Source organism: Panthera onca, chromosome D1 (genome assembly GCF_046562875.1).
Source record: "Panthera onca isolate mPanOnc1 chromosome D1, mPanOnc1 haplotype 2, whole genome shotgun sequence".
Taxonomy (NCBI): Eukaryota; Metazoa; Chordata; class Mammalia; order Carnivora; family Felidae; genus Panthera; species Panthera onca.
In genome coordinates this window covers 8,402,974-8,426,152 of record NC_138348.1, presented here as the reverse complement: position 1 = coordinate 8,426,152, position 23,179 = coordinate 8,402,974, and the positions used below count along the sequence as shown (strand labels likewise).

Sequence of the window (23,179 nt, the reverse complement as noted above, 5' to 3'; positions counted from 1 at the left end):
CTTGACTCCTATGAGGACTTTAAGAGACAAAACAGATGAGCATAAGGGAAGGGACGCAAAAAGAATATAAAAACAGGGAGGGGAACAAAACATAAGAGACTCTTAAATATGGAGAACAAACTGAGGGTCGCTGGAGGGGTTGTGGGAGGGGGGATGGGCTAAATGGGTCAGGGGCATTAAGGAATCTACTCCTGAAATCATTGTTGCACTACATGCTGATTTGGATGTAAATTTAAAAAAATAAAAAAGTGTCTGACTCTTGATCTCAAGCTCAGGACTTGATCTCAGAGTAGTGAGTTCAAGCCCCACGCTGGGTGTGGAGCCTACTTTAAAAAAGAAAATAGTGTTTCTCTGAAAAAATAAATGAATTAATAAAATGATCACTCCGGGCATCAAATATGCCAGGTACATACTGATGTTGGTCACTGTGGCATCTTTTTGTGGATTGAGATAATAATAATAATAGTGAATTCCAGTTGAGCACTTAATACGTGCGTGAAACACTACTCTGAGCACAGCCTTGTATTAAGTCATATAATCTTCACTTTAGGGGACAGAGTAAATTCGAAACAGGAAGTGCTCAGAACAGCACTTGGCACACATATGTCACAGCCAAGGGCCGGGTGGGAACACAATCCCAGGTGGGTCTACTTCAAAAGCTGGTGAATGGAAGCATTTGGTAAGCCCCTTTATGATTTCTGAACCATATCAGATTAGAAAAAGGAAAAGTGAAAGCCTGGAAATTGGGCAGGGCTGGTCACGGGGTGTGTCAGCTGAGACCAGAGGTCAGACCCAAGGCCAGGTGTTCTGGTCTGACTTGTGGAGCCAGTCGCCCCTCGCTGCCTCCCTCCTCCGTAGGTCCTGCCTTCCCTGGGACTTGCTCCAGACAGGTGCCTGTGCAAGAAAAGCAAGCACGGAGACGACCAGGTGCTGGCTTACATACATCTGACGCTTGATGGCCCGCGGCTCCTAGAGGTGTGGCCCCACGTCCTCCAGGATCCTTCCCATCAGTAATAACTCAGGCTCCAGGACCATGAGTCCCCTCTGAAACACAGCCCCCGCCCCAGCCCACGCCGCCCCACACTTACGATGGACGCTCGCATCTTTTTTCCTGCCGTGGACCCTCAATTTCAGGCTGGAGTTCGGTTTATCTGCTGCGTAAAGGCCTGAGGCTGCGGGGAGCAGGGGTGCGTTATGTCATTAATGGGGAACAGCGCTCCCAGGACCCCAGGGTACGGAGGTGGGGGGGAGGGGTGTCTGGCCAGGAGACCGTGCGCGGTTCTGCCCCGACTCTTCCGAGGACCGCCACCTCGCTCCCTTCGAGTTCCTCGCCGGCTCCCTCCCTGCCCCTGCACTTGGCCGTGAACGGACGAACCCCTCGAAGGGTCGGGTCGGGGGAGGCTCACCCCCCCCACCCCCACCCCCCCGCCACCGGAGAGGCGGCGGCGCGGCCCCGGGGGAGCGCGATCCCTGTCGCCTGCCCAGGGTGGCGCGCCCGGCCCGCAGGTGCCAGGGGGCGCCTCTGCCGACGGGCTGCTCCCTAACTTGCTTCTGCCCGCCTCACCCAACTTCTCCGCCTCGCACGCAGCGGTCCGGGAGCCGGAGGGCCACCCCGAGCATCTCACCCTTCCTTAAGTCGGGGCAGGGCCGCCCCACCCACCTCGAGGACTGGGAGGCAGCGCGGCCACCGAGGGATGAGCTCTAATGGCCGCAGAGGCCGGGCCAGCGTAAGGTCAGCCGGCTCCTCCCCGCGCGGCTGACTAATGAGAGCCGGCAGGGCTCCCGGCCCCTGGGGCAGACAGGCCAGGTTGCCGCCCGCTCCCCGCCGCCGCCGCCGCCGCCTCTCCCCACGCCCTCCTCCACCCAGAGGCGCTCCGCTTCCGGCGCCACCGCCTCCTCACCCCTTCCACCCGCGCGCTTCCGGCCGCCCCGTATTTGAGCCCGTCTTGTACTACACTCCACCTGTATACACAGCCCCCGGGCGTGGAATCCGTTTACTGACCTCCTCCATTCGAGGGGGCTCACGGCTGAAAACGACATTGAATTTGAAAGTCATTCGAAGGCAAAGGTCTAGCAGAATGAGAGCACTTTTGGGGGCGTCTGGGTGGCTCAGTCTGTTAAAGCCTCGGACTTTGGCTCAGGTCATGATCTCGTGGTTAGAGGAGCTTGAGCCCCACATTGGGAGGAGGGGGGGGGGGTTCTGTGCTGACAGCTCAGAGCCTGGAGCCTGCTTCAGATTCTGCGTCTCCCTCTCTCCCCCTCCCCCTCGCATTCTGTCTCTCTCTCAAAAATAAACATTAAATTTTTTTTAAGAAAAAATAAAAAGAAAGCACTTTTAACTATTGGGTCTTAAGCCCTCAGCCCCCAAACACGGCACACAGCAGGCATTCCGTGAGTGAATGAATGAATGAATGAATGGATGGATGGATGACCAGACACTGGCCCTTCCTGGCACTGGGCTCTGACTGGGCTGTGACTCCCTAAGAGTAGAACCATCTCCTGTTCACCTCTCTTCCGGCCAGGGCCGGGCAAGTCCCTGAGCCTTGCAGTCAAGATGCTTGGGCCAATCCTGGCCCTGTCACCTGCTAGCTAGAGGGTCCAGGACACCCTTCCCTCTCTGAACCTCAGTGGATTCATCTCTTAAACGGAGGGATGATGGTATCGGACAACATGGAAGTTAATATATAAAAATGCATTCCCCAGAGGGAGAGCAACAAACGAAATGATGCTTGTAAAGTGCTGAGCCTGTTGTGTGGCACGTGGTAAATCCTCATCAGGACACGCTGGCCGCTAACATGAGGAAAGGCACGTGCTCATCCACATCAGGGGTCACTCACTAGCTTCCCAACAGGTGAGTCAGAGGCGATGCAGATACATACCAGAGCTTTATGGGCATTACAAACTGTAGTGCAGATTAAGCAGGTGACTGTAAAACAGTCCAAACCCAGGGTGGAAAGGTTCAGTTTTGAGCCCACCAGACTGACTTCTGCTTCTCCTTACTCCCTGCTTTCTACCAGAAATGTCACTACCCAGATGTCACTTTCCTTTCTCCTCCCACTGTGCTGTGCCAGGAAGAACAAAACAAAAAGCATATGGGGTGGGGGGGTGGGGGGGACCGAGGAGGTCAGGAAAGCGATTGGTACCTTCCACACGGCTCTCAAAAGAGGAGCTCCAGGGGCACCTGGGGGGCTCAGTGAGTTAAGCCCCCAACTCTTGGTTTTGGCTCAGGTCATGATCTCACAGTTCGTGAGTTCGAGTCACGCATTGGACTCTGTGCTGGCAGTGTGGAGGCTGCTTGGGATTCTTTCTCTCTCCCCCCTCTCTCTCAAAATAAATAAACATCTAAAAAAAATTTTTTTTAAGGAGCTCTGTAAGACAGACTGCAGGCTGAGAAGCTACCAAATGATGTCGGTCCATTGCCAGCAAGACTCTCCTTAAGCCCCATCCCAAGTCCATCACCACTGTATGGGTGGGAAGCCATGCCAAGATCAACACCAAAGCTCCTGGTCTTTCCTGCAACCACAGCCATGGAGACCCATTCTTCTTGTGACAGGGGAGGAGTATTATTAACTAATTAATTATTTGCAACGTCCCCATTCTCCTCCTTCTAAGGAGGGGGTGGGCTACTCCAGGAGAATCCACTGTTTTGCTGAGAAAGTAGGAGAAAATGGCTCAGGCTTATGCTGAAGGCATGACACCTTGTGGGGATTCCGAGCAGGTAGGGTAGAAGCAGCAGGAAGATCAGAGCAGGAGAAGGAAAGGAGGAAAGGGGCAGGGGGAGGAGAGAGAGGGCAGGCAAGCCACATCTAAGGAAACAGAATCCATTAGGAGTATTTTGTTGAGAACATGAGGGTTTCCGTTGCTTGACATTAACTCTCAAGACCTGAACACTCTTCAGGGGAAAGCTCTATCAGCCAACTGAGTACAGGTTGTTTTTTGTTTTTTTTTTTTAAGTAGGCTCCGCCCAATGCAGGACTTGAACTCAAAACCCTGAAGTCAAGAATCACGTGCTCTGCCAGGAACCCCTTAGCCAGCCAGACGCCCCTGAAGGACATTTCTTTTAACATTTATCCATTATACTCTGGTGAGGCTTTGTGAATATGCCAGTTCTGACAATTTGCTCTGACCAGAAAAATCAGGTTTTTATGAAAGAAAAGAAAGGTGACGTATAACTTCCTCCTGAATCTCCATCTCTGAAACCCCTCAAGTCCTACTGAAGAGAACAAATCCTTATTGAGAAGCCCTGAAGAGCTTCCCCTGCATAAATGTGCAGCATAACGACCATACTTCCCCTTGAAAGAACATTCCTGAAATGTTCAGCCTTTCTCATCCCACTGTTTGTTAAATGGCCTCACAGTCCCGGGACCTGGGAACTGTAATGGACATTCATTTTTGTCCAGCGGTCTTTCACTGGGTGACTCTGGGTGGTTCTGCCATATCACAGTACTCTATCACCCTGACTGGGGACATCCGTGACCCAGGTCCAGCTATGAGGCCCCAGCCCCCAGGCTATATCCGCTGACCCTGGAAGGAACATATGACCCAACCCAGACCAATCAGAAGCCTTCTCCAAGATGGAGCTATGTACACACACACACACACACACACACACACACACACACACATATTTTAAAATAGGCAGTGGGTCAAAAAAAAAAGCCTCTTTCCTCTGGAGACATTTAAGTGGTATGATGTAAGCCTGGAACCATCTGTGACTTTCCTCCCCTGCAGCATGGAATAAATCCATCTGCTTTTGAATTTGCCAACACATACCTGAGAGAACAGACCTGTGGACATGAGTTCTTCCAGTACTTGGTATCGATTTTACCCCGAGACATCCAAATACAATTGCTTTTTCTTCGATTAAGCTAGTGAGAGTTGAACTCACCTTTGCAAACCGATACATGGAAATCAAAGGCAAGAATGTCAATGTACCAAAGACAAACCAGTTTGCTGGACACACACACCACATCCCCATCCACACACACCCACTTTCCCCTTTCCTTCTCCCCAGCTTATGCTAATGGGGGTATCTGCACTCTGATGGTAGCACCCAAGTATTCACCATCATCTTCGTAGCGTTATCAGTTCGTGAGTTTGCGCCTTCCCTAACTAAACTGTGCGGAACTCAAACAAGACAGCTAGCCTGGCACCTAACGCATGACCACCACTGGCGGGGGAAGGCAGGTGGATGGACAGATGGAGGCTACTGACCCCACCCAGCCTGTTTCAAACTAGAAACATAGTAGAAATCTTCTTTCTTACTGCAGGGCCAAATGGGCTATGTGTGGCGATTAGTCAGTATTTGAGAAGTTCAATGCAACCTCCCCCCTGGCTTCAAGGTCACCACTGAAAGAGAAAGCTTTCGGTAGAGCTTCACCACACCCCAGTCCCAAAGAGGAACCATCTAACCAGATGGGGCGACCAGGTGAAGTGCTACGAGTTCAAAGGTCCTCACAAGTTCGTGTTGTTGTAAATCAAATTTGTGCTCGATTTTAAGCCCCACCACCAAGTGCACAGCCCTCTCGAGCGCTACGCTAGGAAGATTGTTCAGGACTCCTTGGCAGGACAGAGAAAGGGGACAAGCTCAAATCACATTACTACTGCCCACTTTGACATGGAGGTGTCCATCCCCTTAGATCTCCTATTCGCTTTGCCAAGCCCGAATCTAGCTCACAGATCTTCCCACGTTAAAGAATGGAGAAAGGGGGGGAAAAAAAACCCACAGACATGGTGCTATGATCTTTATTCAATTAAATGACCTTACAACTAAGAAACAGAAAACATGCTTTTAAGAAACTAAGAGCATAATCTCATCCCATTGCACTTTTTAAAAAGTATATTAAACTTTAAAGCCATTCAAAGGCAAGGGTCTAGGAGAAAGTATTTTCAACAAATCATTTTTTAAAGAAAAGAAAAAGAACTCTGAGAAGAAAACCTGTATATGCTCAGGATTAATATTGACCCTTTAAGGCTAAAGTCCATGGCAGCATTTAGCCATCTAGATTAGAAAGCTTTGAGAATCAAATGCAACCTTCCCTTGGTCGTAAGAGCACTACATTTAAATTTTAGTTCTGGCACATGAAATTTCTTCCCAGGGAGGAAAAATTTCTTTTGAAAACTTTCTGCTATTAGACCTAGAACTTTGAGAAGTTCCTGATATGGGGCACTTTTGTCACTAATTTTCAAAGTTGTTTTCTCCTTCTTTTTCATTATTATTATTTATGGCTTAAGGTTTTCTGTACAGGAATGACGAGGGGTTCAAGTCAAAGTGCTGAATTTTGTTTTTTAAAAAAAAAACAACTTTCAAGATAGTTTTTTCAAAATCCTAATTACACTTGTTAGTAAATAGGATACGTGTACATTCATTTTTCAGAGAAGGCACTATGACATCCTGATTTACAACAGCTTTAAGGAGCCTGGATGATCCTCTAGATGAAAGATATCCCCCTTATTACTCTGAACGTGGAAACTCTCAGCCAGGGTCTCTGGCGGCAGACCACCTACTGTGAGCCTTCGGTGAAAGCTGTCTGTCCACTCGCCTCCAGACAATAGTGAATTGCACTTCCCCATCACATGGGGCGGTCTCTCTCGCTGGTCTGAGCCACCTGCAATACTGTCTTATCGAAGTGGTGACTCCAGGGCCACAACCCAGACCCCCTGAGGCAATCCCTGACATAGAGCTAGGAATCTGAATGTTTTTAAACAAGCCTCCCAAGTTAAGTCTTATGCACTCCAAGGTAGATGAGAGCCACTACCCAAATCATAACTGTAACAGGACATAAGAACACTGTTCAATTGCAGCAAATGGTCTCATACAATGGACTTCTTAAAGTGATTTTAAAAAAATCACTTATACACATGGTTTGTACTTTCATGACTGAAGCTTGTCTTCATTATGCCCTTATTCCTTGACTAAAATTTTGTCAGATCGAAATGTAAGCCAGAAAGATGTAGCCCATTTCTGGCTACCTTACATGGTAGTCATCCTAAATCACCCTAAATTACATTTCCATAGTTCTATTGGGGGGGGGGGGGGGGGAGAGTCCTATGAAGATTTCCATATAAATTATTAAAAAAAAGAAAAACTCTAGGAAAAAAAATAAAATGTTTATGAGCCAGGTAGAACACTGGATATGACCTGCTAAGGAAACACACTGCCAGTAACAAGGCAGTTTATTTGTTTGCCTAACTTCACGTTAAAAGAGAAAGAACAGATAAAGCAAAACAGTATTCGTAGACAATTTTACCCAGTATAAAGCAGGCATTAATACACAAACCTCCACAGAACAGACTTCTTGGCATACTGCTAAAATACGGTAGGACTCCAAAGATGCTTACCATCATACACGATCATTAGATTGCTTGTGAAAGAATTGAAATTCTGATTCTATGATTTTTACCATAAAAAGCTAATTGGAAGTATTAAAAAAAAATGAAGAAACATTTTTCCCTGAAATGAATACTTCTCATCGAAATTCTGAAAACCTCCTTTTACACGTTAACAGGAATAGGCCCCGTGTAACCATCTGAAATGAGCACACAAAGATCGCCTGTGTGGGAAGACTGGCCGGGGATGGCAGAGCAACATGGCCAAGCCAACGCTTTCAGTCTGAACTATCCCTCCTCAACGACGTCTCCGACCCACAAACTAAGGGCTGAGGGAAGTTAAGAAGTAAAAGACGTTCCTTTCAACCTGATTATAAATCTCCCCAGGACTATTTAAAGCCAGCAATGAGAATGCATCTTGTATCGAAAAAGATTATATAAAACCATCAACTTCCTGTAAAAATAGGCCAAAGAAAACTCATTAAGGATCCTCATTGATAAAAACTTTATAAACACGCTCCAGAGGCATAGTAAGTTAATAAAAACAAAAATAATAAGGCTTCCCCAGGGTAATTAAGCCAAATTATTTCTTTAAGGTCAAAACAGAAATGGTGACTTAAACAGTTAACTAATCGTTAAGACTGCACTAATCACACGATATATTTATTTTAAAATTTCTAATACTTTAGGATTAAAATAAGTTTTAGACACATCATCCTTTTCTCATTAAAAGCATCGTTCTAGACAATTATTCTGAAAACTATAAATGTGCTTCTACAATGCATTAAAAGCCAAGTATCTCAACGTGTGTAAGGCCTTTCGCTAGTAAGGACAAACCTTCAGGAAAATGAGGGGCCACCTGATATGCACCAAAATTTCAAAGAGAAGCTTTCGATTTAATAGTCAAAACTAAGCATCACTGATATGCAAGTAGACAGTTTTCAGAACAAGCTGGAACTTTCCTAAAATTTAATGGCAACTGAAAAAAATAGCAAGAAGTTCAGGATAAGATGGTATATAAATATGGAAACATAGAACATGCTTGGAACTAGTTCGGGACTTATAAAAATGCTTCGGTGGTGAGGCATCAAAGAAATAAAAAGAAACTTCCTTGATAAAGAGATTACATGCCACACGAGACTTCTTTGTGCCTTCCGTTCAGACTTCACGTATATAGAACCTACACTTGGATTTGGCCTAAGCCTTCCCTATCTCCCCCCCCCAAAACAAAAAATATCTTAAGAATTAAGGCTCTCAGACCTGAATGTTTATATAAAAACTTGCAGGCAAGTTTTATGAAGTTTTAAAATGTACAATTCACCATTATAAATCAAAGGAAAAGGCAACTGATAGATAAAGTGTTTTTTACCACACAAGGTAAATAAAGGTTTCGTGGATACTTCTAGATACTGTCCACATTTGGGTAGGACTTTGGTCCTTACTAAGCCAAAGCTACTTTAAAGCTACCAATTAATCAAGTGAAGTTAAATAAAGGATGACTCACTAAACAAAACTGACAATGTTAGTAGCTTCGTTATTAAAAATCTTAGTGCGTAGCAAAAGACAAATGGTTTAGATAAAGACCTGATTTACTGCTAGGCCACAAGAACAGGACATCAGCTAAAGGCAGTAATGTTTGGTAACGTGTTTCCTCTAATCCTTAATAAAGTTCCGTTCTTATGCAGAACTCTTGAAAAAACAAGGCCTCTCAAATGATAACCGTGAGTTATATATAATACATATATGTATACAAACCTACAAACAGTGAATCTGACCAAGGCACAAGTTCAAGTGACTTATCAGAGGTCACATGGTTCACTTAAACTCAAGCTTTTTTCTTAAAATATCAAGCTCACTCCTTTTATGATGAGCCACTCTGGCTTTTCAAGGCATGTCTGCTTCTTTTCTAGAAAGAAGCTATAGGAATGAAGGCAAAAATAAAATAAAAGTATATCCCACCAAAACTGTTAGCCTGTCAGGTAATAAAAGACTGGAAATTCCAGGGTACGGTGGATTTCAACGTGATACAATCTTCCCACACTATATGGCAAACAGGATTCTCTAATATCGTAAGATTTTAAAAGTGTAATGGCATCGTTTTCAGCCTTTTGTTCCGAAACTTTTGCAAGTTTTGTAAACTGTTTAAAAAGAGTAAGGTATAAAAAGAACGGACAGGTTTCACCCCAAAACAGCATCTTCCATGAGGTTATCCTCAATCCCCTCCCTATCATGTCCTCAAAAGCCTGGATTCAATCTTAAAAGGCACGAAGTGGCACATTCAGGATTTAAAACCACATTTGCATTTTCTCCTTTCGCCTTCTCCCCCTTTAAAGTGCACAAAGCAGAGTAACAAGGAAATAGACACAGGCTTGGATCTATATCGGCAAGGAAAAGAAACGCTTCCAACAGAAATGGAAGTATGTGTAAGAATTTGAAGCCACGGGAAAGGTCTGTTCATTTATTACTGCTGAGTCTCAGCTCTTCCCGGATGATTCCCAGATCTGTGTTCCTCTGGACCTGGACCTGTGACCGTGGCCGAAACCCAGAAATCGGTAGGGGCTGGCTGCGTTCTGGTCGGATCCTCTTGTGAAGATGCTACTGAGCTTTCTTATCCGCGGGTGGCCTCCCAACAACCGCTTCCCTCACAGCGGCCTGAGTGGAATTACCCATATGGGACGTAGCCTGCAAAAGTCCATTTGTTCAAACACGTAAGTTAAAAAAATACAACACAGCACCGAGAGAGTAAGACCGCGGAGACAAACTTTCAGACATCTCGTTCTGCAGCACGGGTATGTTACGGAAAACGGGGAAATGAAAACACAGGTGTTGGGGGAGCAAGTGGCGGCAGCAGACCCCCAAGAGAGCCCGCTGAGCCCCTGCTCTGTGACTGTATGTAGCAGGGCGGGCAGCTCTCCTGGCTTCTCACAAGCTTCTGACTTAACCGATCTGTTCATGCTACTCAGAAAAAGAAATCAATCAGGGTCTCAAATATCTGTAAATCTGGAGGTCACGTCAATGTCAAAAGCCACTGGCTTGTTGAAAGATCTGAAGTGAAAGAGATGCCATCCATTAGAACTCAAAACGGAAAATTTTCAAAGCTCTTGATTTTCAGGGAAGCAAATTAACCTCAGATCAGGGAGAATCACACAGGAATGGTCTGAAGAGCATGTGGTTAGAAGTTTCCCATGATAAACACAGTATGTCCAAGTTGAAACTCTGTTTGCATCAGAGGAGAGTTTTTAGGCATGAAAACAAAATACTAGGATTAAATACTAATATCCTCAAGAAGGATGATACAACATCATGTCTATCAAAAAAACCCAAAACAAAACAAAAAGCCAGGGGAAGTTTCTCACGCCTTCTTTCACTATGAAACTCTTTCAAATGGAAATACTTTACAATAAAAGCACAAGCATCCGTCCCTTGTCAACCCTCAGCCTTGTCAGCTGGCACCACTTACCTGCTCTAACACGTATGCTGCACCAGAATCAATTGCTCCGCCCAGCTCACGATATTGACCAGAATACCTGATGTATCCCCACGTGAGAAGGGCTATTAACAGCAGTCCAACCATGCAGTTGAACAGCTGGGCCACAACCTCAAGACCAACGAAGCCAGTGAGGCCTGAGGCGATGTACAAAGCCACAATGCCTGTGAAAAGCACCGCGGGGGTTCGGAAGGTGCTGAAGACATTCTTGCTACCATTGTGTTTGCAGAAATTCTCATACAGTTCATTGATTTCCTCCTCTAGCTCCTGCTGATAGCGGAGACTAAAATCCTTCCCACCCATCTTCTTGGTCTTCTTAAAATGGTCCAGAGCAAGTTGTTTCAATTCACAGTGCTTCTCCTCTAGAATGTCTGGAGACAAATAAGGTTTCTCTCCTCCACAAACCTAAGAAGAATAAAGACATAGGTGTTGAAGATGCCTTCGAAAACAGGTGCCCAACGAAACAAGTGAAAACACTGCAAAAGAATGTTTTCATATATTAGAAATGAACTGTAAAATGGTGACCAAGACCAATAAAGTCTGGTTTCACCTCCTCTGAAAAGTGCACTTACATAACCAGGGTGACACTGATCAGTGACAGCAACGACACTGTAAGAAAGCCTTGGTTAGAAATGGTAATAATTGGAAGACCCCTATTACCCAGGGGACCTGAACACAGCTTTGCTGCCTCATCACGTTAAGATACGGTAAACAGGATGAGGTTGGGCCTCCGAAGGCAGCAACGGGCCCAGGTTATATAGATCTCTCAGAAGATGACACATGCCCAACATACCTCCTCCATGTTGTTGTAATAGATGTCTTTGGCAGACGCCGCAGCTGCTAAATTGTTGGCTTCAGCAGTGGCCTTTTAAGAAAGGAAAGCATAAACTATGGATCCTTCCTCTTTTAACATTCTTCCACAATCTCCTCTCACCCTATCCCCGTTCACTTTTTTATGATCCTTCTGCCATTATTTAGGTTCCCATATAGCCCTATTTATAAAATAAAATATAACTTTTCTTCCAAATTTTCTGCCCCAAAAGTTCTTATATGTAAGAATCTTATCGTAAAGTAAACTTCTAAAAATATCATTCCCTTTGCTTCAATTTTAAATGTTAAGAAACAGATATAAGTCAAAAAAGGGAAAAATTTATCTGTACATGAATCCCAAGCTCTGGCTTCCTTTGTGAAAATGTTTCGCTATTAAAGAAATAAACCTTTCGGGGCGCCTGGGGGGCTCAGTCAACTGAGTGTCCGACTTCGGCTCAGGTGATGATCTCGCAATTTGTGAGTTCGAACCCCGCGTCAGACTCTGCTGTCAGCACAGAGCCCTCTTCAGATTCTCTGTCGTTCCCCGCCCCACCCCTCCTTATGCACACATGCTCTCTCTCACTCTCAAAAAGAAACATTAAAAAAAAAAAAAAAAAAAAGAGGAGGGGGGCCTGGGTGGCTCCGTCGGTTAAGCGTCTGACTTCAGTTCAGGTCATGATCTCGCGATTCGTGGGTTTGAGCCCCACGTGGGGCTCTGTGCTGACAGCTCAGAGCCTGGAGCCCGCTTCGGATTCTGTGTCTCCCTCTCTCTCTCTGCCCCTCCTCTGATCACACTCTGTGTGTCTCTCTCAAAAATAAACAAACATTATAAAAATTTTAAACAACAACAAAAATAGAAGAAACATTTGGCAGTAAATTACCTTACGTTATGCACCTGAAAGTCAGAAATTATATATTTTAGTGAAATTACATCTTGAAAATACCAAAATATTGAAAATAAAAATCTCTGAAAACAAAAAACCTGACTAAAGAAGTATGTCAGGATTTAGTAGACCACAGATAACAGGAAAGTAATTTGTCTAAGATGAGTGGGCCCGGCCTACCAGGCGTAATAAAAAAACCGTGCTCTCCCCGGGATGTCTGGCGGGAAGACTCGGGGAAGATCCGTTCTGCTTTAACTGTACCACCGGGAATACGCACAAAAAACCCAGAAGGCAGTCACACTCCCATTCTCATATATGGGCCACCAGTAACCAAACAGGATCACTTAAGAGGTCAAAGAAGTGCTCACCTGAAGCATGGACTTGGGATGAGGCAGATCTTCTCCTTGGTAAATTTTAATATATGCCTTAGGATATAAACGTAAAAAGAACTATGAAAAATGTCATTCTGTCACTTTCAGTCACATTTTAACTTTTTAAAAGTGACCGTACAACTGCATTTTCCTAAAGACCTAGATCAACACCCAGGAATTAGCAAAAACACAACACACCTTTGAGTGCATGTTAGCGTATTTTGAGTTAACTGAAAGTAGCTCTCAAGCAGCACGAGCCTACCAAGGCTAGGATTCCCACCAGATTCCCCATGCACACTGGCCTCACCACTGCCTGTGGGCACAGTGACCATCCGCCTTGAGGTAGTCGTGTCACATCTAGGTGCCGTCTCCTCCTACTCACAGCAACTTCCTAACCACCTCCTGTCCACACCATCTTCCTTGAGGAACAATCTTCCTTTAGCCACAGTAATTACTCCTCTAAGAAAGTGCAAAGAACATTCATTTGGTTCCTAGACCGATACTGCCACCCAGTGGCCCGCTCCCGGAAGGACCCCGAAGGCTCTGAAAATGCCTCTCACCATCTCCCCGTGAAACTTGCCCCCCTTCAGCTTTAAAATAGTGAAATTCAAAGTTAGTTTACAGCCTAGATCAGTTTCACCAAACATCACATTATTTTGATAATTAAAACCCATATTTACCTTAAAATACTCCAATAGCCCCCGACAGGTGACTTTTGAGCCATTGATCTCCTTTTCCATTAAATTAGCCGGGTTTAACACAAATGGAATCAGGGTCTGCAACTGCTCTTTGAACTCACTGGCAATATCTGTTCACGAGACCACGAAGAAGCAGACAATAAGCGAAGCAGACTTACTCAACCAAGCTGAGCATAAAATGTGATCTTCATAGTCTGTTTTAACATCCGCTAGTTGAAAGTGAAGGGAGGGGGTCCCAACTGTGTCTGACACTCTCTGCCTATGACCAGGCTGCTGTCGGACCTCTGTCTGCATGTACTCTCACTGTCCCCTTCCCTCCCTTCTCAGGATTGTTTGCGGGGTTTTTTTTTTTTTAAGTGTATTTGTATTTATTTTGAGAGAGACAGACAGAGGAAGAGGGAGAAGGAATGAGCGGGGAAGGGGCAGAGAGACAGGGAGAGAGAGAATCCCAGGCAGACACCAAACTCCACGCTGAGCCCAAACGGGGGCTCAACCTCATGGGCCTGAGCCAAAATCAGGAGTCGGACACTTAGCTGCCTGAGCCACCCAGGCACCCAGCAAAGGATTTTCTAAAACACGACTTTAAAAGTACTTCACAAGAAGCAAAAACAATATAACAGCAGGGAGGGGGACGAAACATAAGAGACTCAAATACAGAAAACAAACAGAGAATTGCTGGAGGAGTTGTGGGAGAGGAGATGAGCTGAATGGGTCAGGGGTATCTACTCCTGAAATCACTGTTGCACCATGTGCTAACGTGGAGGTAAATTATAAAAAATAAATAAGTTATAGAAAGTAAAGAATGCAAAAAAATACATAATAAACCTTCAAAAATAAAAATAAAAGTACTTCAAAAAATCAAAAGTGAATGAATTCAACCACATTAAAACTAAGGCACCATTAAAAAAAAAAAAAAAGACAAGACACAGATGGGAGAATATATGTGCAACACATAACCAACCAGCAAAGCTTCATATCTTAAAATACACATATAGGATCTATGCATTGCATAGAAAGACAAGCCCCGTCTAAAACTGAACAACACGCATAAGTAGGAACTGCAGAGGAAAGGAACCATGAAGGAAACATGAATGTAAATAAATACATGAAAAGATATTCAACCCCATGAACAATCAGAAAAATGCAATTTAAGACCATAACGACATATTATTCTCTATCACTACTTTGGCAAAAACTAGAAGTCTGAAAATACCAAGCACTGCCAAGGATATGCATCAACGGGAACTTCTGTATACACTGATGAAGGGAGCGTAAACTGAACTACACTTGGGGAAACAATTGGCATTATCCAGTTGAGGGGAAAATACACAGATTCCAACATCCAGTAGTCTTGCTTCCAAAGCACGTACCCTCAGGAAACTCTCATTTATCCATATATACCAGATTGTGCATGGCAGCACTGTTCATAATAACAAGTAACTGGAAAAGCTTATATTTCTATTGAGAATAAACTGTGTTATATTCACAGAAGGCACAATTACGCACAAGGAAAGTGAATGAACTACAACGACATGCGATGATACAGATAATCTCAGAAATAAAACACTCAATGAAATGCAACGCATACTGTTTTTAATAAGTCAAAATTAAAGAAACTTGGCAACAGACTGATTCAAACACAAGCAATGGTTGTTGTTTTTTTTTTAATTCAAGGGTAGAATAAGCAAAATTTAGAACAGTGGTTAATTCTGTGGGGAGGCAGGGAGATGGGATAGGGAAGAAGCACACAAATGCAGAAAACAGTACTGGTAATGTTCTAGACAAGAATTGGCAAACTACAGCCCTCGGGGGCAAATACGGCCTGCAAACTGTAATTGTAAATAAAGTTTTATTGCAACACAACCGTGTCTTCACTTATGCATTGTCTATGGCTGCTTTCTTGCTACAACAACAAAGCTGAATAACTGTATGCCCCACAAAACCTACAATATTTACTATCTGGTCCATTACAGAAAAAACTTGTCAATTCTGGTTCTAGATATTAAGTTGGGCAGTAGGTTTGTGATGTTCATTATATGATGTACTAAGCTTTACCTATACAAGTTCCACATATTCTTTTATGTGTGTAATACTGCTACATTCTTTGGTAGTTGGGCCAAGCTTTCTTCTGTACTGATTCATCAGCTGATCTCCTTCTCCCCTACTAGGGGCCTGTTTCTTAGAATACAGTCATTCTTCACAAACTAAATAAATATGCTATCCTTATGTGTACTAAATTCTCCAGTTTGTTTGCCTTTTTTTTTAAGTTTACTTATTTATTTCGAGAGACAGAGAGAGAGAGAGAGAGAGAGCAGAGGAGGGGCAGAAAGAGAGCGAGAGAGAGAGAATCCCAAGCAGGCTCTATACCATCAGCACAGAGCCTGACGCGGGGCTCGAACTCACGAACCGTGAGATCACGACCTGAGCCTTACCTGACTGAGCCACCCAGGCATCCCTGTTTGTCTTTTTATAACATGCATAAAACTATAACATACTCAAACCGACACCATTTTTCTTTGGCAATTTCTTTTATTCCTCCTAATTTTAAGGAGTCCTTCCCCAATTCCAGAGGTCTAATAAAATTAAATTTTTCCCCATGCTTTAATTTTTATAATTTAACTTTGTAATCTATCTAGAATTTATTTATGCTTCATAAATTGAAATCTACATGGCATTTCTCTGTAAATAGTAATAGGTACTTCTCATCTCCACCAACTCACATCCCATCTTAAATAACTGACCAATTATAAAATCTCTTGACATCGAAAAATTGTTTAGGTTTATAAATCTGTCCTACCAAAAAGTAAATTGGTACCGATCTCCCACCCAAATACTCTTAATTCTATATTCTCCTCAGGATGGCGCCAAAGTATGGCCTATGCAAACGTTAAAAAGGGATCAATCCCCATATTACATATTGATTTGTGGCTTAATGTATGATAAAGGTGACATTTCAACTGGTGGGGCAAGCTGGACTATTCTATAAATACTTTTGGAACAAATGAGCCGCCATTCAGAAGTAAGATGAATCTAAATTGGATCATAAGTTATAATGTGATAGATGAAACTGCAAAATTTCGAGAAAAAAACGGGACAAATTCTTCATGACTTGAAGCAAAAAATGCCTAAAATTGTGCGTATACTATGCTATTCTGTGTATACAATATTCATATCTGCTGGCACACTCTAAAGAAAACTCTGGAAGCCTATAAAAATGGAAGAGAGACTTTTCACTGAATACTTTTTAATCCTTTTTGAGATTTTAAACATGTGAATGTATCACGTATTCCAAAAAAAACCTTTTTTTTTTTTGTTTTATGGCTTCAACTTTTATCATATCGGAAGACTAAGGGCTTCAAAAATATTTCACTCAAGGAACTGGCAAAATCTAGACACCACAGACTGTTCCTAAACCCAGTTTTACCCAGATTTAAAGACCCTTAAGCCTTAATGCTTCTCTGAAGGCTGTACCAAAATACTAGTTTTAGACTCAGAATAGACAAGAATGGTCTCCTGATAATCTCAAAATCCCGTGCTGTCAAAAAAAGACAGTGCCCTACAAACTCTTCAGGTTAATTTCTAGCTAAACAACTCAGTGGTGGGGCACCTTGGTGGCTCAGTCCTCGATTTCGGCTCGGGTCATGATCCCAGAGTCACAGGATCAAGCCCTGAGTTGGGCTCCATGCAGAGCATGGAGCCTGCTTAAGATTCTCTCTCTTTCTCTCTCTCTCCCTCTGCCCCTGTAACCTGCTCATGCTCTCTAAGATAAACTTAAAAAACAAAAACAAAACAAAACAAAACAAAACTCAGTGGTTACTGCATTAAGTCTCTCTGCTCTAGAAAATACAAAGATCACAGTTTTCTTTATGGTGATGACACAGTCATCTGTGTCTGATGAAAGGGGTCTTAAAAGTGAGCTAATCTAGCCAACAGGAAGCAGCAGCAGTTAAGCAGTAATTACACCAAAACTAAGATTGTGTTTGGCAAGTGTTCACCTCTGAATAAATGGTCATTCTTTAAAAATAAATAAAACAGGGGCGCCTGAGTGGCTCAGTCTTAGGTTAAGCAACCGACTTTGGCTCAGGTCATAATGGTCTGTGAGTTCGAGTCTCATGTCAGGCTCTGTGCTGACAGCTCAGAGCCTGGAGCCTGCTTCAGTTTCTGTCTCCCTCTCTCTGCCCCTCCCCTGCTCACACTGTCTCTCTCTCTCTCTCTCTCAAATAAAAAATAAACATTAAACAAAAATTAAAAAAAAAAAAAAAAGATCCTCCTATGGATTAGGCCTAACTGCTCTCAAGCTAATGTCTTTCTCAGGTTATATGGAATAGGGCAGCAGGATCTCAACCAAGTCACTGTACAAGGATATACTTGAGAAAATACAGCATCTAGGCATTTTCTTTAACTCTGAAAAGTACATCAGCTCTATTTACAGGTCCCCCAATAAAGTGTATGTGGTTCTCAGTCAAGCACCTGCCAAATACTCCAAGTCACCATTTGCAATTTAGCATCCAATTTATGCTTCACTCAAAACCCTTCTTTTAAACACCGTTTAGATTTCCTAAAATTACAAAATATCTGTCTCCAAAGCTACGAAGTACACAGACCTTTGCAGAGCTAATAAGAATTCTTTAGGAACAATCCTAATGACTATAGTTCCTGAAACAGACACACAAGGGTAGATTATAAACATATTGTTGAAGTAAAGCAAAAAAGGAATTTTTTATTTTTCAGATCTTTTCTTAAAAACATAATTATAAATACATATTTTGGAATAAATAGGATCATACAACATATGCTACTGTGCAATCTTTTTACATTTAATAATATGTCACAGACAACTATGTAAATACATACAGATCCATCTATCTACCTTAACCTTTTGGAAGACTTTTAATAACTTTTTTAAATAAGCTTTTAAAAGTGCAGAGGTACTAGGGCGCCTGGGTGGCTCAGTCAGTTAAGTGTCCATCCAGCACTCAATCTTGGCTCAGGTCATGATCTCACAGTTCGTGGGATCAAGCCCTGAATCAGGCTCTGTACTGTCAGCCCAGTGTTTGGGATTCTCTCTCTCCCTCTCTCTCTCTCTCTGCCCCTCCCCTACTCGCCCTCTATCTCTCAAAATAAAGAAATTTAAAAAAATAGTTTTAAAAGTGCAGATATACCATAATTTCACTAACTCCTCAAAAACACCCATTTGTTTCCAATTATTCCCTGTTATGCTACAGTAATATATATCCTTGTCCATACATTTTTATCTGCTTGAAATTCTGGATCAAAGAACATAAACATTTAAAATTTTGATACTGACACATAAAGACTGAATCTGTACCAATAAATTTGCACTTTGTTAATTATTTTGCTGCTACACATATTTTTATGAGTATATACTGACCATTTGCATTTCTTCTTTGGGGACTTGCCTTTTCACATAAGAGAGGAAGATTTTAACCTTATAAATGTGTTTTGAACATCAATGGTGGATGAGGGAACCAAATAATAATCATGAGGCTAAAAGTTGCTTATATAGAATTTGTTCCCTATTTTATAAATATATGAAAATTAGCACACTGAATACTCAGTGATAAGCTGTTCATAATTTTTAAATACATACAGGGTTGAACAGTAACCCCCCAAAATGCATATCCTCCTGGAATCTCAGAATGTGACCTTGTTTGTAAATTACATACATAACTAGATGAGATCCTACTGGATTAGGGTGGAACCTAAATCCAAACAGTGGTGTTCTTATCAGAAGAGAGAACACACAGAGATACACAGAAGGCAGCCATGTGATGACAGAGCCCGGAGTGACACAGCCACAAGCCACAGGGTACCCAGGCTTGCCAGCAAACCCCAGAAGCTAGGAGAGAAGCACGGGACAGATTCCCCCTCAGAGCTTCCAGAAGGAATCAATGCTGACACCATGATTTTGGAATTCTGGTCTCCTGAACTGTTAGGGCAGTAAATCTCTGTTGTCCTAAGCCACCAGTTTGTGGTACTTTGTTACAGAAGTCTTAGGAAAGATACAATACACAAACCCAACAGCGATACAAAATTTCAAAGCTCAGGGCTACAAGACAGTTAAAAGAAACTTTTCCTATTTCCTAGAATAACATAACGAAAGTGATGAATTTTAAAACAGAATGTTTTAAAATGTTAAAATACTTGAAAATACCGAGGAATGCCATTCTGTATGTTTATCCCCGAAAACCTGGGACCACCCTGAGGCAAGCCCACTCCCTCCTCAGATTCCTCATTTAGGAATCCCCTGGGCACCTCCTCGCCCAGTGAGGACCAACCAGAGTTTAGGTTTGGTAAAAGTATGTCTAATAATAGAGTATCATCACCCAAAAGGAACACATCACCTACACACCCAACTTTCTCTACACGCTCCACTCAGAAAGTACCTGTTACTGCTTTTCAAGTAAAAGGTTCTAGCTCCAAACTTGGATTTCTGAATTGCCATCTAATAGGCTCAGAAGTCTCCTGCTCAGGAAAGCTGCCAACCACATAAAAATAGCACACAGGGACAAACAGAAGATAAAGCCTCTCAAACTCAGTTCCTTTAGCAGTAGTAAGACCAGCTGGAATGTAAATCTTAAGGTGAACAAGTATATTAACATTCTTGGATCAAATAAGTCCAATAAATTGAAAATGATGCATTTTGTGTTTAATATGAGGCCATGAAAAACTTCCACTTCAAAAGTTCTCCTGGTAACTAAACATTATATACCCTCTAAATTATTTCCTCAGGGCGCCTGGGTGGCTCAGCTGATTAAGCATCTGACTCTCTGATCTTGGCTCAGGCCATGATCTCAGGGTTCATGACATGGGAGCCCCGTGTAGGGCTTTACACTGATTCTCTCTCTCCCTCTCTCTCTGCCCCTCCCCGACTTGCGCTCTCTCTCTCTCAAAATACATAAACATTTAAAAATAAAAAATAGGGGCACCTGGGTGGCTCAGTCAGTTAAGCGTCCGACTTCAGCTCAGGCCGTGATCTCACAGTTCATGAGTTTAAGCCCCACATCGGGCTCTGTGCCGACAGCTCAGAGCCTGGAGCCTGCTTTGGCTTCTGTGCCTCCCTCTCTCTCTGCCCCTCCCCGGCTCACACTCTGTGCCTCTTTCAAAAACATATAGAAAAAAATTTTTTAATAAAAATTAATAATTTCCCCCAAAATAACAGAAAAACTTCTATTTTAGCACAATATGACTCTGGGGCAAAAAGATTCTAGATGTGAATCCCTACCCCATCACTTATCAGCTGAGTACTTTGAGCAAGTTACTTAACTTTCCTAAGCCAGTTTCTTCATCTGTGAGACACAGGAGAGAATATCTGCATATGGAACCACCGGGAACAGTAAGCGTGAAAGTGAACTACCACAGCGCTGGTTGTATGGTCTGAACGTCTGTGTCCCTCTCAAATCTGGTATGTTTAAATCCTAACCTCTAAAGACGGTGGTATTAGCGGGTGGGGCCTTTGGGAGGCGGTCAGGTCACCAGGGTGGAGGAGCCCTTGTGAACGGGACTAGTGTGCTTACACAAGAGACCTCGCAGAGCTGGCTAGTCCTCCCACCACATGAGGGAACCAGAGGCCTGAGAGCAGGAAGACAGCCCTCACCCGACTGTGCTGGCACTCTGACCTTGGACTTCCACCCTCCAGAGCTACGAGAAACAAATTTCTGTTGTTTACAGCCGTTCAGTATACGGCATTTTGCGACAGCAGCCCAGACAGACTGATGGCGGGGAACGTGGCTGAGCCTCTAAAAATGGCAGCTATTTCCATTCCAACTTTACCGGGAACCTGAGAAGCTCAGACACGTTTATAAACAAAAGTGCTAGTTTTACACCTGTGTCAACGGAGGGCTAGCCATTAAATGAGTCAACGTCTTAATGAATAAGGAACAAAAATAAAATAATGGAATCCAAGAGTCCCGACTCTGATTTCTCCAAGCTGCCATCTAGGCAACACCTCCTGATAATCGCACGTGACCCGGCGTCAGGTTTTGCCATAATCACAAAGAAGATGAAAACAAACAGCCAAGCCATGCATCATGTTACCATCCTTTGGCAACTTAATTTTACTTGACAAGTATTAGCTAACCAACGTTTAGTCTTTTATTTTAATACTGCTATCTCTTGTAAGCCAGTAATTACAACACATCTCTTAGAAAGACATCAATATTACCACCACCATTTCAGATGGAAAAATTAAGGTAAACTCTGATGGTCACAGTACGGCAGATGTAAAAACTAAAGGAGACTCTAACTACCATTCTTTTTAAGAAAACATACTATTCCTCTTAAGCATTCTCTGGACTCGTAACTGATATTCTCTGGTCACTGGTTCATTCCAAAGCTCAAATCACATGTCTAGAATAACATGACTTGTGACACACCTTTCAATTTCCCATCAAAGTCAGGGCTTGTGGCCACCTGGAGCCCTGGATGCGGCAGGAGAAAGCAAGTGACGTTGGAGAAGCATGAGTGAATGTGATTTCGGACATTCTGAATTTCTTCATGCTGATGTTCTTTTACCTGCCAACGGAGACCAACAATTTACAAAAGACCAGTTGTGTTTCTGCACTGGGAACCAATGGTACAGGACAAAGGGGAGAAGATATCCCAACTCTGATGCATCAGAGCAGCCTATGTTTCGTCCAGTGAGGAAACTCAGGACGCTAGAAGCAATAAATGCATACATTTGATTAACCATGGCCTGGCTCCTTTAGCCACTCAAGAACACGAACTGAAGACTTTCTTTTATAAAAAAGAGGATTGCACAATACTGGAGAAGAACAAGGGAAGGTTTGCTTGTGGGCAGAAGGAGGATGTAACTAGCTAGTAGCGATTGACAGAGGACTCCTGTATTTTAATTTTGGAGAACAGGCTAAGCCGGTTTATATCCACCCCAAAACAAGCAAGAACTGTGAATAAGAACAACAGAACAAAAGTTCTGAATATGACATTCTAAAGGCACATGGAGAACCTGGTGTAAAACATGAAATGGAAATTACAGTCAAAGCTCGGGCCTTTTCCAGAGAGAGTCCTTCTCTGCAGTCTCTATGCATTACATACCCAGGCTCTGTGCTCTTACACAAGCACTATTAGTGTGCCGATATCTGTATTTAACACTTAAATTTTCTATAATCTGCTTTAAATACAATAGCTAAAGGCAAATGAGAACGTTATCAAGACATGTAGGTAACTCCTCAGAAGATTGCATTTCTATTTACCTGCAGGCGCTTATCCAAAAAGGACATTCCTCCCTGTAGTCCGTAGCTGTATTCATAGGGGAAACTCCAGTCTCGAACCAAAAACATCAGTGTCTATTCAGGAAAAGAGCAGAGCATGTCACAAGGCTGCATAAATGCATTTTCAAAATAACAACTGAAATACTTCTTTGCATAATGCCAGCTTCTTCCAAGGGAGCAACAAAATGTGAAGGATATATTTCTTCCGTAAAGTCTTTGGAACATTATAAACACTAGAAGGACAAGTATCAGCCAAATGTGAGGTCACTAGGGGCGCCTGGGTGGCTCAGGCGGTTGGGCATCCGACTCTTGACTTCAGCTCAGGTCATGATCTCATGGTTCGTGAAAC

At 43.2% G+C, this 23,179-nt stretch overlaps 2 protein-coding genes across 7 annotated transcripts in view; both read right to left on the bottom strand.

Annotated features, from left to right (window-relative positions):
- LOC132661909 (phospholipase A and acyltransferase 3-like) overlaps window positions 1-1,801 on the bottom strand; it is a 37,159-nt gene extending 35,358 nt beyond the window's left edge. Inside the window, exons 1-2 of one of the 3 annotated variants that reach the window (XM_060607007.3) lie at window positions 1,565-1,801; window positions 1,089-1,172 (exon numbers count right to left, since the gene is read on the bottom strand). In XM_060607007.3, the coding sequence (XP_060462990.1) occupies window positions 1,089-1,103 (15 nt within the window). In that variant the 5' untranslated portion in view covers window positions 1,104-1,172; window positions 1,565-1,801. The remainder of the gene's footprint in view (window positions 1-1,088; window positions 1,173-1,564) is intronic. The other 2 variants (XM_060607008.3, XM_060607006.3) reach the window with 2 other exon arrangements.
- Window positions 1,802-5,729: 3,928 nt separating this feature from the next.
- Window positions 5,730-23,179, bottom strand: part of ATL3 (atlastin GTPase 3) — a 48,943-nt gene continuing 31,493 nt past the window's right edge. For 3 of the 4 annotated variants that reach the window (XM_060606986.3, XM_060606985.3, XM_060606987.3), the window contains 7 exons: window positions 22,813-22,905; window positions 21,976-22,114; window positions 13,562-13,689; window positions 12,879-12,935; window positions 11,610-11,681; window positions 10,790-11,221; window positions 5,730-10,011 (listed from right to left, as the gene is read on the bottom strand). In XM_060606986.3, the coding sequence (XP_060462969.2) occupies window positions 9,925-10,011; window positions 10,790-11,221; window positions 11,610-11,681; window positions 12,879-12,935; window positions 13,562-13,689; window positions 21,976-22,114; window positions 22,813-22,905 (1,008 nt within the window). In that variant the 3' untranslated portion in view covers window positions 5,730-9,924. The remainder of the gene's footprint in view (window positions 10,012-10,789; window positions 11,222-11,609; window positions 11,682-12,878; window positions 12,936-13,561; window positions 13,690-21,975; window positions 22,115-22,812; window positions 22,906-23,179) is intronic. The other variant, XM_078433593.2, reaches the window with a different exon arrangement.